The 14,623-nt window shown below is 48.0% G+C and overlaps 1 protein-coding gene across 1 annotated transcript in view; it reads left to right on the forward strand.

Annotated features, from left to right (window-relative positions):
* Positions 1-14,623, forward strand: part of LOC144179735 (cell adhesion molecule Dscam1-like) — a 251,484-nt gene that overhangs the window by 184,839 nt on the left and 52,022 nt on the right. The window contains exons 13-14 of the mRNA XM_077708177.1: positions 8,599-8,772; positions 12,353-12,494. Of these exons, the coding sequence (XP_077564303.1) occupies positions 8,599-8,772; positions 12,353-12,494 (316 nt within the window). The remainder of the gene's footprint in view (positions 1-8,598; positions 8,773-12,352; positions 12,495-14,623) is intronic.

A 14,623-nucleotide genomic window follows, 5' to 3' on the forward strand; every position in this document is an offset into this window, starting at 1 on the left:
TCATGATACGGTTTCTTGAACAAGTGAGGCTATTTGATTGCACGAGAGGCATAATTAAACAAACAAATTCACAATCAAGACATCCTCTCCCGACTTAGCTGTCCGGCTTGCATTTATAATGCCTAAAGATGTAACAAATAGATTATATGCGCGATAACAAATGTTCATATTCAGGTATGACAAACCCTTCAAAAAGAAAAAAAAAAGCGGCAGCGGGATTTGAACCCGTGTTAGGATGATTGCATCGCAGGAGCGTAAATACTACACTATGAAACCAAGCCGTTCTAAGCGATTAAATTTAGGGTCACATGCACGTGCACATAGCTTCAAATAAGCCCCTAGATGGCGCCATGTGTCGCTTGGCTGTGCTGACTAGGGAACGCCTATACGCGTCCGGCGTATTCGTCCTTTAGATAAAAGGCAACAAATAAGCTCTTCAGCAAAGGAACATTTTTTTTTTTTTTTCTCTCAACTCAAAAAATATAATGGGGAACCAGAATGCACCGCGTTTAAAATGCGGAGTAGCTTTCTACGCCGTACAATGTCGCTGCGGCGACTACAATGCGAAGGCGTGCAGACTCGGACTGTCGACTAAAACTAGGGCTTCATATTAATATGCATTGCAGGAACGCATCTTCATAATAAATGAGCTAAAACATTTCTACTACTCTTCGAAAAAAAATAACAAAGAATGACCCGGCTTGTAATATTTTCTCGAAATAGAAAACGGGGTGGGTCAAATGTTTCCGCAAGATGATCTCATTTTTAATAAAGAAAACAAAAGATGCCGCTACAAACGCCGCTATCACGCATTCATGCCAGTTCTAGCGGGCTTACACAATGCTTCTTGAATATTGAAGCGAAGCTAAGGCGACCCGCGGCACGAAAAAGTGACGTCTTACTACCGTAGCTTACGGCGTTTTGTGCAAACTGAAGCGAGGCGCAACAACCAGTTTGCATCCGCTAACGCAAGACACATTGCGAGGAAAGGGGAAGAAAAAGACGAAAGACAAGCGAAGGTTTAAAAAAAGCGCGCCACGCGTTCTTGTATCGACGACAACACGAAGTACGAGCCCCTGTTTCGCGACCGTAAAGTTCCTCGTTAAAAATGCATTACACTCGCAGCGGCAGGAAATCGCTGCGCATCCCGCATGCAAGACGCGCGTTCCCGGCCCGCGATTGCTCGCGCCCTGGGGAAACGTAGCGGTCGCGTGCGGCGAAGTAGGCGACTAATCTCGCGCGCTGTGCCACGGCTTCGCTGAGCGTCACGGCGTACGAGGCTGAGGCCGCGGAAAGTGTTGCTCCGAGCTTGAATGGAGTTTGATTCAGGTGTGGCGGGAAAACAAATACTTCGTGCGAGAGAGGAGTTCTTTGTATAAAAAAAACATCCTTTTGTTAAAAAACATAGTGCGTCATGTTCGTTTTGGCTTCATACGTTTTAGAGAGATCGCAGCCCTCTTTTGAAGTTTACTGCAGTATTTGCATTTGATCCGCACTTATAAAGTTGCGGATTTAAGCGCCACGCTTGGGCAAAATATCGAAGATTTCCCTTGGGCGAAGTTCGTGGCTTGGAGCCACACGCAGCGCAATTCATACACAAAGCTTTGAGACAAATTGTGAGTTTACGTGTTTTTGCTGCGGTATGGTGTCGCTCAGGCGCTCAGTCGGCATAACTAACATTACTTGCTACTATTACTAGTATTGTTACCAGCACCACTACTATTAATACTATACTACTGCAACTTCTGCTACTATTAGTACTATCACTGCTGGTGCGGCTGCTGCTATTACTACTACCGGAGTACTACTACTACTACTACTACTGTCGCCAATGTTTGTTTATTTATTTATTTATTTATTTATTTATTTATTTATTTATTTATTTATTTATTTATTTATTTATTTATTTATTTATTTATTTATTTATTTATTTATTTATTTATTTATTTATTTATTTATTTATTTATTTATTTATTTATTTATTTATTTATTTATTTATTTATTTATTTACCCTCAGGGGACAAAGCCATTGGGCTTGGTATTAGGCACAGGGTCTGTATTTTCGACAAAACTAATTTCGCGAGTTAAGGTTTTGTTCAAAATATAGGCCTTTATTTTGTTCAAAATAAAGAGCGATACCGGAGCAAATAAAAAATGAAAGACCAGTTAGGCCAACCGGGACTAAACCTGACCGGTTACGATGTATTGTCCAAGTAAGGAAAAACGCACCTGTTAGTCGCATGTCTCAGCCAATCTACCGTACTCTAAATAGGTACTTTATCAATTACAAACAATTATGCACTTGTGAATAAGCCGTTCATCTAACTTTTGTAACCCCTCAAATACCTTTTTTTACGTAGCGGCGGTGTTGTTACACCAATCTCAATGCCCCATAAAACACACTTGCAGCACCAATATAGTTTTTTGTCGTTACTGCTGTTCAGAGCAAGTAAAATGGATCAAAAATGATATAAACACCAACTCACTGAGTTCATGTTTAGACCACAGTGCTCATTGGGTACAAACTGTGAGCACGCCTACCCCATTGGTGATAGTCCGACAATAAACAGCATACAGCACTAACCTTTTTCAGTTATTCAGCGGTGGGTCAGCATAGCCTAACCTTGCTTGCTTTTCTGGCCAAATACAAAGCACCCGACGACAAACGTGTGGACAAAGGGACAGACAAAGTGCTACGCTAGTGGACACAAGCGTGATATTTCCCAAGCACGGCCGTTGTGCACTCTAGCACTCCGTGCTACGAGCAATAGCCCTGAGATGGTTTAGTCGTGCGAATAAATTCAGGGCTTAATTTAATCCTCTCGCTGAACAATAATAACACCGCTTCGCAAGCGCCAAGTCGTCCCTTATACCCGGGTACCAGTTAGCAGGCCGTTGTACAACAGGACAATTGTAAATGATCACGGTAAGACGACATTCCACAAGCAATCTGAAATGACGTAAGAATATGACGCACTTAGTGACAGAACATAGACGGCAAAGAAAACACTAGCATCGAGAAATTGACTGTCGTCTCGCCTGGGTTTCCAGTGGCACAGTTTCTGATCCGGTAAGGAAATTCAAACGGCGGGTTTATGTGTCGAGGCGATATCTGGGCTATCAGCAGCGATGTTGCGGAGGGCTACGGATTTAAACCGCCTGAGGTCTTCAGCAAGCGCCTAAATCTAAATAAAAGACCTTTCTTCTTTTCGCCTTTATCCAGAAAGATTGCCAGCGCAGCCAGAGAATGAAACTCGCTACATCGTGCTCAATATTGCGACGACCTAGCCACTATGCCGCCACGGCGGATCTCGTCCCGATACTGCGTACCGGCGCCAATCAGACGGCAACCCTAACTCTCTGCTTGCGAGGAGTCACTTGAGTAAAAATCCAGGTTTCGGCGAACCTACTTTCACAGCATAATTTTTCTTGCGCACACGCCGGGAGAACGTGCCCGTCTCGCGGAACGGCGCATCACGACGTAATCGGGGAGATTTCGCGCTTCGCCGCGAAAAGAAAGGGGAGAGAAAATGTGAGCGCAAACCTCCACGTATAAGCGAAAGAAAATAAAGCGCTTCATTGTCCGCCGACCAGCCTCGGGAGAAAGAAAATCCCCATACGTAGAAGAAGAAGAACCAAGCAGTCTGGGCGCGGTATTCGAGCAGACGCCAAGCGGCCCCCGTCCCCCGACGACACTTTAAATCTGGCCAACTGCGGGCCGCTCCGAGGAGAATCCTGCGAGGCTTAAGCGGCCGCCCCTGACAGATGACCAAGCGGCGATTAGATCCCCGGCTTCTAATCCCGCCGCGGCAGGGAGATACACGCGCTCTCGGCCTCCTCCTCGCGCAGCGGTGCGATTGACCGCGCGCCGTGCTTGGGTTTCCGTGCGCTGCCCGCGGTTTCTCCACTGCAGGCGGCCGCCTCTTTACGCTGCCTCAGCGGACAGCCCAATGGGAGCGAGCAGCAGCTGCAGTGGCGACGAAGGGGTGGCCGGGCCACACGCACATCCCACCATCGTCTCCCATCAGGCTAGAGCCCGGATCGTCTTTCTTTTCTCGCCGAAATCCTTCCTTGCGGAGCACAGTGGCAGAAGGGCTGCCACGTCGCCGCCGCTGTTTCGCTCCTTCGACGTGTGTGTGTTTTGCGCGCGTCGTCGTCGTCGTCTCGGATCTCCTGGCGCACAGATAAATCATTCGGTCCTTATCTTGGTAACGCCATTATCCGCGGCTGCTGCCTCGCTCTCTCGGTGCGAGCATGCCTGCAAGCCCGGCCCGCTCGTCGCGGAGAAACAAGCACTTCCATCAATGTCCGGTTAGGCTCTATCAAAATCGAGCAGTAATTGCCTTTCGCGGGGTCTCTCTTCAGCACGTGCGAGTGATGGTGTTGCGCCGGCGGTCTTGTTCGCGGAGTACTAGGGAGGGGTGCAGTAAAACCGGAACGAGGGCTCATATCTGAAACCTGGCAATAACGTAAACAGGCCCCAGCGACCGAAGTATATAATTTGTATATATATATATATATATATATATATATATATATATATATATATAATGCAGGAAAATATTTCTTGGACACCGGCAAGTCGTAGCAAAAAAAGAAAGACACACGTCGAAAAAAGAAAAGGTTTAACGTTTCGGCCGAGGGACCGGCCTTCGAAGGCCGGTCCCTCGGCCGAAACGTTAAACCTTTTCTTTTTTCGACGTGTGTCTTTCTTTTTTTGCTATATATATATATATATATATATATATATATATATATATATATATATATACAGAAAGATAGGTCAGCAGTCTACAACGCCAAAGGAGGCATAGGGGTGTGGTTAGGCTCTTTTCTTTTTCACTACGGTTAATGAAGTAAACATTTTTTTTTAAATATGCAGAAGAAAGAAAGAAAGAAAAACACGCGCCCAGAGTGGGGACCGAACCCACGCCTTTCGATTACATGTCGAATGCCTTACCAATTCGGCTATCTGGGCGACTGTGTTCTCCTTCACTTTCTGGGCTATTTATATTTACTAGAAGTGTATCTGACGCTTGAGGGTGGTAGCCAGCGCCACTCTGACTACACGGGGAGAATGGGACCTTCTTTTCAACCCCCGGGGCATGACTCAAACGTCTACAGCCTGTCATGAGCGGGTAACTGGCGGGAAGCCCTCTAATGCTACCTAGGCATCAAGGCTGCCAGAACCGAGACCCTCGCTAGGCTTTCGCAGAATAATAAAGTAAGGAAATGAGGGGCTCGTTGAGGAAATACAGAAAGATAGGTCAGCAGTCTACAACGCCAAAGGAGGCATAGGGGTGTGGTTAGGCTCTTTTCTTTTTCACTACGGTTAATGAAGTAAACATTTTTTTTAAATATACAGAAGAAAGAAAGAAAGAAAAACACGCGCCCAGAGTGGGGACCGAACCCACGAACACGAACCCGAACCGAACCCACGAACCCAGCCTTGATGCCTAGGTTGCATAAGAGGGCTTCCCGCCAGTTACCCGCTCATGACAGGCTGTAGACGTTTGAGTCACGCCCCGGGGGTTGAAAAGAAGGTCCCCTTCTCCCCGTGTAGTCAGAGTGGCGCTGGCTACCACCCTCAAGCGTCAGATACACTTCTAGTAAATATAAATAGCCCAGAAAGTGAAGTAGAACACGGTCGCCCAGATAGCCGAATTGGTAAGGCATTCGACATGTAATCGAAAGGCGTGGGTTCGGTCCCCACTCTGGGCGCGTGTTTTTCTTTCTTTCTTTCTTCTGCATATTTAAAAAAAAATGTTTACTTCATTAACCGTAGTGAAAAAGAAAAGAGCCTAACCACACCCCTATGCCTCCTTTGGCGTTGTAGACTGCTGACCTATCTTTCTGTATTTCCTCAACGAGCCCCTCATTTCCGTACTATATATATATATATATATGTATATATATATGTGTGTGTGTGTGTGTGTGTGTGTGTGTGTGTATTCAACCACTTTTTTTCTTGTCACGCAAAGTCTTCGTCCTCGGCCGCACGTACTTCCTCACTCACATTACTGGTCCGCGTTAGATGCTCTACTTGCTATAACTTTGACGAGCTAATCGTTTACAAGAGATTGCGGCCTGCCGTATTACCTCCAACACTTCCACTGAGTTGATTCACGCTAGGGATTTTTGTGAGCTCAATTTAGATAGACACTGGAGTTGTATCCCCCAGAAAATCTCCCCCCAAAAAACGCCCATTAGCAAAATTAATAAATGATTGCGACAGGTAATTATTGCTTGAGGCATTTACTCAGTACGCTCCATGCCTTCTTGAAGGTACACTCCGTTAAATAAAAAAATAAATAAATAAATAAATAAAATAAAGACAGATTCCCGGCCGCGGCGGCCGCTTTTCTGATGGAGGCGAAAAGCAAAAACGCCCCTGTGTACGATATTTCGGCGCACGTTAAAGATCCCCAGGTGGTCAAAATTAATCCGGAGCCCTCCACTACGGCGCGCCTCATCGCCTGCGTTGCGTCGGCGCGTTAAACCCTACAATCAAAATCACCAAAAATAAAGACAAGAAAAAGCAGCTCCCAGCTTCAACACTTGGGTTTACTTTTGTTCTCCGTGTTCCGTTACTGTCGTCGCACGACGAAAAGCACTGCGACAGCGCGGCTACGGCTTCAGTGGAGCTGTAGCACTTTGTGCGGACACTGTCTGAACTCATTATACGCCGCGGTGTCCCCCGCGATTGCACCCACCTTGCACGGCGAAGAGGCGGCGAACAAACGGCGGCCAAAGCTGCGAACAGCAAGGGAAAGATTAACGGACAGTAATCGGCAATTAACGATCGGCCCCGTACGTACACGGCCCCGCTCCTCTCGCGTCGCCACGCAGCCGGGGCAATCCGGCCAGAGATAACCGACGCGCCGACAATGAAGGCGGCACCAAATGAAGATGGATGACACCTGTCGGCGCTCTGCGCGTCTGCACCGACGCTCAACCATACAGAATCGGGCCCACCTCTTCTCCGGTTCCTCTTCTTCCTCGCCACGTCCGCACACCCCGTCTCTCTTCAGCCCTGTATACCTTGTCTCGTAAAAGCGGCAGCCTCTTCCTACGCAATTCCTCCCTCTCCTTTTCCACCGCCTCCCCCATCTTTCCCTCGTCTTCTCACGGCATTGAATATTCAAACAACCTCACTCATAACTCCGTCCTTAACTCGAACCCCGACGCCTCGGGAGCACGCAGAGGGCGCGTGTACTGTAAGAGATGACAAGGATTAAGGAAAAGAAGGACAGCAAAACAAAAAAAAAAGCATTAAGATAGGAGAACATGAACAAAATGCGCAATCCTCGTGGCTCGTCACGGCCCACACCCCAGCACAGCATGCGCATCATCTAACCTTTTCGTTAAGGCGTAAAAATGTAACCGAACAAAAAGAGGGAACGAAGCAAACGTAACGAACCAGGCAGGCGTTGCTTGCGGGGGAAGCTTTGTTTATCGGTTTGGGTTTTTTTTTTTTTCGTATCGCGTTTACTTAATTCTGTCTCGATGGCTGATTGGTAGCAAGCGTGCGTTCCGCGTAATTAGTTCTCGCTCCAAAGTGGAGCCGGGTGGCTATCGATTCGTCTTTAAGGTTTCCAGTCGGCTCACGCGCGGATAACTTGCTTGTGTTTCATCATTTCTCTCTTCAACTTGCCGCGCTTTTCTTTTTTAATCGCGCTGATTTTCTCTTGTCTTACCCTTCTTTCCCCTAAAACGCGTATCTGACTAGACGAAAATCGGTTTAAAAAGTACTGCTACAGCGGTACGTTTTATCTTGTGATCTTTCTCTTATCGCGGAAGTTGGGCCCCTCCCCTTCCATCTTTCCGTTCGAGCGGAAGCTATAAAAAGCGTCAGGGGAGCGGTTATATTTGTTCCTGCGACGTCTTTATAATAAGCAGCAAAGCGATAAGATTGGATCAATGTTCAATTATTGGGCCTCTCCCACACCCTTCATCCCCATCGACGTCTGAAATTAAGGCTATCGACTCACTTCAACAGCCCTGCTCGGCGAGCCCGATAGTGGTTGAGCTTCCTACCTGTTAAGACACCGGGCGCTGCGCTGCTCTCTAAGAAATCCCCTGGCCCTGCCACCACGCTCTCCCCCAAAAAGAAAAAGAAAGAAAAATAATCTTATTCAGAATGAATACCGGCTTATCTTGACACAGTGCTAACAATTTTACAACTAAATGTGGGCTCTTTAAACCCCCAATGAAGCATCAGATACATTTTTTAACAGTAGACCTCCTCCAGAATTCTTACAGATTACAGTTTGACGGTGATCGACGATGTCGTTTCCTTGATGGGCCTATCCCCGGAGGAGGCCTGCTAGAGAAATCGAAAAATGCGGTGCAGTGCTTTCAACGAGCTCAATCATGCCTTTTTCGTTGATTTTTTGTCCCTCACACAAACCGGCAAGAAACTGGGTGAAGAAAGGAAGAGGGAGAGTTGGGAACTCAAGAAACATCATCATCCAAACATTAATATTAGTGAAGCAGACCATACTTAACGTATGTACATTTTAGAGGTAATGTACTGCATACATGTGCTATGTGCTAATGGTGTCTTTTCTTCTTATTATTATCTTCCGTGGTCCCCAGAGCCCACTGCTACAGAATACAGGCAGATTCTGAGCGGTCCGGATTACCAGGTTTTCGAGAACGGTACGCTGCGCGTGGCGCAAGTGCAAGTCTCGGACCGCGGCTCGTACCTCTGCCAAGCCAGCAATGGCGTCGGCACGGGGCTCAGCACAGTCATCACACTCAACGTTCACGGCGAGTATCTCAAATTGGGCTGCCCTTGATCGCGCTTTTTGATGTCTCTCCGAATGGTAAACGACTGTGTTCCTGTAAGCCTTTTACTCTCAATGTAAGTACTGCTTTACAACGCTGCCAAGCCGAAGTACTTAATCATTTCTCTCGGGAGCTTCATGACCGAAACCTCGTCTTTCTCTAAAATATTGACTTCAGACGGTTGATTATGGCATACAATCACAAACAACCTTACAGAGTCGTGGAATGTATTTTTGAGCAACCGTGTTATGTTGAAGATCAAAGTTGCGTTAAATATGTTGCGTATACAATGTGGCGCACCTATCTTTGCGAGCTGCACACTTTTCTTTAACCTTGTGCATTCTTTGCTGCGGAAAAATTATCAACTAATGAACGTAATCTCTAGAAAAGTTCGGCACACGTAGTGGGTTACTCCGTTTCAGGCCCGAATCGCAGTTCAGCACCCATACTTTGGAGTAAGGCGACGGAGCGTAGTTGGGAATGGAGTACGAAAGAAATTAGCGCAGCCAGTTTGTTAGCTTCTGCGTGCGTTGGAGAAGGCAGTCAATAAAGTTTGCGCTATTAGAAGCTGTTGTCTGCAAGGACAGCTTCGAACCACTAAGACGAGCGCAATCGAACAGTAAATTAGTCCAAATTTCTGAAATCAGCTTTTTGCGTGAACGTGTTCACGATTTCTCGCTCCCCTGAATGGTGCCTTAATTTGTTTAAATATCCCAATTTCGCCTACAAGGAGTATAGCATATGCACTGTTCTTGACACCAGCGACGGTTTCTGTTGTTTCTGATCCCAATAAAAAAGACCGAGTTTAGGCACAGCACCTTTGGACGTACCAATGAACCTGCCTACGCCTCAGATGTTATCCAGAGATTTTAAGTGTTTGTGTGGTGTTTCTGTGCAAGAAACATGTGATTCATTAATAACTAGCTAGCCTAGCAATAAGCGGTTGTATATCATCTTTGTTTTCTTCATTTTTTACTGTTTCTCTTTCACTCACTATTCGTGCCCCCGACACTTCTTTCCACGCCTTTATTGCGCAAGTATCATTCACGCATTACTTAGCTCAGTTGGCGAAAAAAAAACGGCGTCCCGAGACCCAAAGGCGTCGTTGGTGTTCAGAGATGTATGAGGGGAAACACACTGCACATTTCTGCACAACATATCACCATCCATGTACCCCTACGAATGCCCATCCTGTAAAACCCCCAACACGTACCACATGCCATCCAGTCTGGGCTTGCCCCTACCACCCGAACCCCATCCTTTCCCCCTCCTCGGAGCAGTGGAAGTGCCGGCTGATGAGCTGCCTGCTAGAAACGCAGGTTAAACTTGTGTCTCGGACCAGAACGGCTGCCATGGGTCGCGGCCAGGGGTTTATCCAGAATTTCGATTTTGGGGGGGGTGTCGAAAATCTTCTGCGGGGGTGTTGGGAGCCTGTTGGTGGGGGGTGTTATATAAATCCCTGGGCGGGGTGCCCGTGGTTGGAAAATTTTTTTTTTTTGGGGGGGGGGGGGCGGAGGGGGGGTGTCCAAATCCTTCTGGGGGGTGTTAGGGGGGTGTTGGCGGGGTTGTATAAATCCCTGGTCGCGGCTATCCGGACTAGGCCATGCACCCACATCAACATTTTCCGCTCCGATAAACGCTTCTCTCTTCCTCCTCCTCCTTTGTCCGGATACCCCCGTGGCCCAAACCTGCCTAGATCTTTCACATTGGCTCGTGTATCCACAAACCTCTCACTGAAATTCCCATTGGCAGCGAATGTGGGTATGTGTCGGCCTAACGCCCACATTGAGTTTGCGACGGCCCGAAGTTATACCCTTGTCAAATGTGCCTATTTAAGTGCACTTACACAGAGTGCACTCGTCTAAAATGTCATTCTGGAGCAGCAAAACGGCAAACGCGAATGTCATTCACAAGGAACGCACTTTAAGCTGAGTGTGGTCCCCAAACACACTTTACCGGGGCCAGCTCGCCGAGTGAGTAATCTCGTGAACAGAAGTCCGAAAATAGGAAAAATTAACATAAAACCGCGAGCGTTTAGATGATAATAAGTAACGTTAAAAGTTCATTATAGATATATTGCTTATTTACTTTTACAAAAATTGAAGCAGCGACGAAAAATAAAAAAATAACCTCTCTCTCAACAACGTGCCAGCGCCGCCTGGTGGGTGTTTAGCTCCATGGCAGCCGTTCTCGTAGGTGGTTTCTTGTGGCCCTGTGATTGTGTTCGTGCTTCAGCCTATTTCTGTTGTATTTAACGCTTTCAGATAATTTCCTCCTAACAATAATGCTGCTGTCATTCACTGCGCAGTGAATAACAGTGAAGATATCAGCGCTGGTGTTCAGTCGCCGTCCCGACTCTGTTTCGCCGATTGCGATTTTAAACAATGCAAACACAACGAAATGTTTACATTATTCCTCACGTGATAAAGAGGGGGAATTTCAAGTAATTTTGCGTAATATTTACGCCGGTTATCGTCACTGACATCACGGCCAAGGGCACTTTATTTCGTCGTTTAGCAACGCGCAGCCGAAGCGTCACTTGGGAAGCCCGAGTGCACTCGGCGGAAGTGCACTTAAACAGGCACGTTTGACAGGGGTATTAGCCCCCTAACATTGCGCTATTCGCAGCTTGACGCGCAATGAGTTTCAATTCGCTTGGCACGTCATTATGCTCAACGTTAGGGTCACCTAATTTAAGGGTGTATATAAGCCTAACAATATACGCCCTCTGGTGGAACGGCCAGTGAAGCTGACGGAAGCTGTCAGAAGCTCACGGACAATTCCACGGACTGAACACCAGAAGCTCACCAGTTCCTGTTGGCAGCGACATCATTACACCTACGCACACGTACGCTTCCGTGCGTTCTCGCATCATAACAGAAGGGTTAGGTTCCCCCGTAACATTTTTTTTTTCGTCGCGCTTGGGCCCTTTGATATTTCACCTTCCTTTTATACGTACTAGATTAAATTCTCAGGCAGAAATAAATTAGTCCAGGTTACCGTATTCCAGCGATCAACATCTGTATGTCATTCAATCCGACTATAACCCCGTCAACTGAAAACAATGTAGCAAGTACGACCAGGGGAACACGCTGATGACTGCGTCGTCATATCCCCCCCTCTCTTTTTTTCGGGCTGTTTCTTGCTCTTTTTTGCATAATAAGCAAAAGAGAAATAGTCAAAATACGAAATACCTGGAAAGACTGCACAGACAAACAGGCGGTGAGTACGAAAAAGAAAGCAGACAGAAACAGCGCTTCTTTTACATTCCATACTGGCTTTTCATCTGTGTTTCTATTCTGTCCAATGCATACCAATTACTCCAAGTCCCCACTTCCCTACACTACTAAGCACAGATTCGTCAAATGTATACATTAATACCATTAATACATACAACTGTCTCGTAAGGTATGTGCTCTTTGCATTACAGTCTTCGGGTATATTGCCTGGTTTCGCCCCAGTAAGATTTAGAAACAAATTCTATCTCCTTCGCTGTCGCTCTCTTTCCCCCGCAAGTGATGGCGAAAATCACACCGAGTCTGTCTTGGCCCCGCGCGCGCAGTGCCGGCGAGGTTCAGCGAGTCGTACCGGAACCAGACCGTGCAGCGGGGTCAAAACGTCGGCCTCGAGTGCAGGGCCGTCGGCGACGCGCCCATCAGCATCAGCTGGAGCCGCAATGGTCGCCGACTGGACACTCACAAATTGTGCGTTCCCCCCGTCCCCTTTCGCCCTTTCCTCCTTTCTCCGTATTTTCCTCGTTCTGTGACGAGGCTCTTCTCGGCATTCGGGCCAGGCAGCCTTCCATTGCATCCGCGTAGGAGCCAATCTAGCGCTCAGCGCCGCGGGCCCTGCCTGAGGGGGAATGGGGAAGAGGGGCGGACGAAAAGGGGAGAGAGGGGAGGGGAAAAGCGCGGGAGAAATGCCCATCTGCTGCCAACTTCCGCGCCATTTTTCCCCGTGTCGGTGTCGCTCGCAACTGCGCTCCCGCGGCAGGCAGCGACGGCGGAGCACCGGGATCATTAAAGGGAGCGAAAGGCAGCGCTGTGGCAGCGAAGCGCGGCCGCGCGCCCTGGGCTAGAAGAGGCGCCTCAAAAAAGGAAACTAGTGCTTCGAGAGGGGAGATGCCGCGATAAAGAAAATGCCTGGCGGGGACTGGTAAGAAACAGCAGCGAAGACGCGCGACTTCGCGCGGAGAAGCCCGCGCAGAGAGCGCGGGGCCGTGTCTCTGGCGTGACCGTTGCCAACAGACCCCGTGTCGCTGTCTCTGGTGTTGACGGGCCAGTCGTATGATAAAGTAGCCACGAAGGAGCATGTCTTGCGCTTGGAACACGGTCCCTGCACCCTGTTATGCAGAGGGACCCCTCTACGACCAAAGTAAACACAGGGCCGCTCCGTGTTAGTGGGCTCCTATCGTTCCGAGAGTGCCCTGTAGAGCAAAAGGTCCATTAGAGATGTACAAGTTCTAACGAGCCGGCTATATTTCTTCCCCTCTATGCTGAATGAATTCTTCCCGGCCGCTTTTCCGAAGCTTCTGCGTTCTGTAGCCTCCCCCTTTTTTTCCTTGTTATTGCCACTACTTTTCTCCCGCTCAGCTAGTGAACGCCTTCCGCAAACACGGTCCTTACGAGACGAGGGTTCCTCGCAGGGAACAAATGAACCGTATCGACGGGTAAGTCTCGGCGACGGCTCCTTGCTCACACGGACACAACGTTGGCGACAGCTGCGGTACAAATCAGAGACTCGGCTCGTTCGCGATGATTGCGGAACGTGAGGCGCTCGAGAGTGAAACGCGGAGCAGCTTCGCTGGATGGGAGTGGCGGAGCGGAGAAAGTGCTTTACTGGAGGGCTCTGTAACAGCGCATAACGTACTATGGACTCCCAATTCGAATGCAAATCAGCATATACCCTGCCGTTGTTCATATACGTATAAGTGAAGCAATCAAAGGAACCGAGTGATTTGCAGCGCATTTTATTAAGTAATTTAATGTGCAGAATAGCAAACTAGGCTATAGCCAGGTTAACTTTCCTGCCTTCCTTCTACATCCTTCCTTCCTTCCCAATCTCCAAACTCAAATAAACGCAGTGCGTGGTATATATACCGTCTGCTTCTCCCTCCAGAACAATTTTCTGGCATACGGTTAATTAATATCTGCAATTTGTGTACTGGTCTGATTATAAAGACGACAGTCATTCTTCGGCTGCCTAAACGCGAAGATTTTGGTCTGAACGGCACAATTGTGAGTCTGCTAACTAGCGGGTTACGAGCCCCCTGGATATTGGTAGCGAAGTGAGTGGGGGAGCTAAGGGTAGTGTAGCCGAGTGAATGGAAGAGAGTGACGTAAAGTGGGATGTAGAATATGACGAGGAGAGAGAGGGATTGAAAAAAGAATACTGCAGGAAGGATGTCGAAAAGGGAAGAGTCAAAAGAGAATGGGGAAGTTGACGAGATGGAGCGCGATCGTGGTGGGGAAAGTAAGTGGGAGTGGAGAAAGGAGAATGATAGGAGGGAAACAATGGGATCGCAGGGAAGAGGTGTGAGGAAGAGAGAGAGAGAGAGGGAAGAAGGGGACGTAGGGAAGGAATGTGGGGAAAAGATGGCTAGCGGAAGAGGAATGAAGCACTGGGTGAAAGGACTTGAGCGGGAGGAAGGGCGAAAGAAAGAGAGGGTCCGAGGGGAAAGGGAAACAAAAGTACAAGATGGTTTGAGAGGGTGAGGAAAGAGGAAGAGTGGACGGGACTAGGTGTAATAGGGAGAGGGGAAGTGTAAGAGAATGGGTTTGGAGGAGGGAAAAGCAACAGGGCAGAGGGTAATAGGAGGGAGAGAGGCGGGAAA

The sequence above is a fragment of the Haemaphysalis longicornis genome, unplaced genomic scaffold (genome assembly GCF_048455015.1).
Source record: "Haemaphysalis longicornis isolate Haplotype H1 unplaced genomic scaffold, Haemaphysalis longicornis Haplotype H1 scaffold_4, whole genome shotgun sequence".
Taxonomy (NCBI): Eukaryota; Metazoa; Arthropoda; class Arachnida; order Ixodida; family Ixodidae; genus Haemaphysalis; species Haemaphysalis longicornis.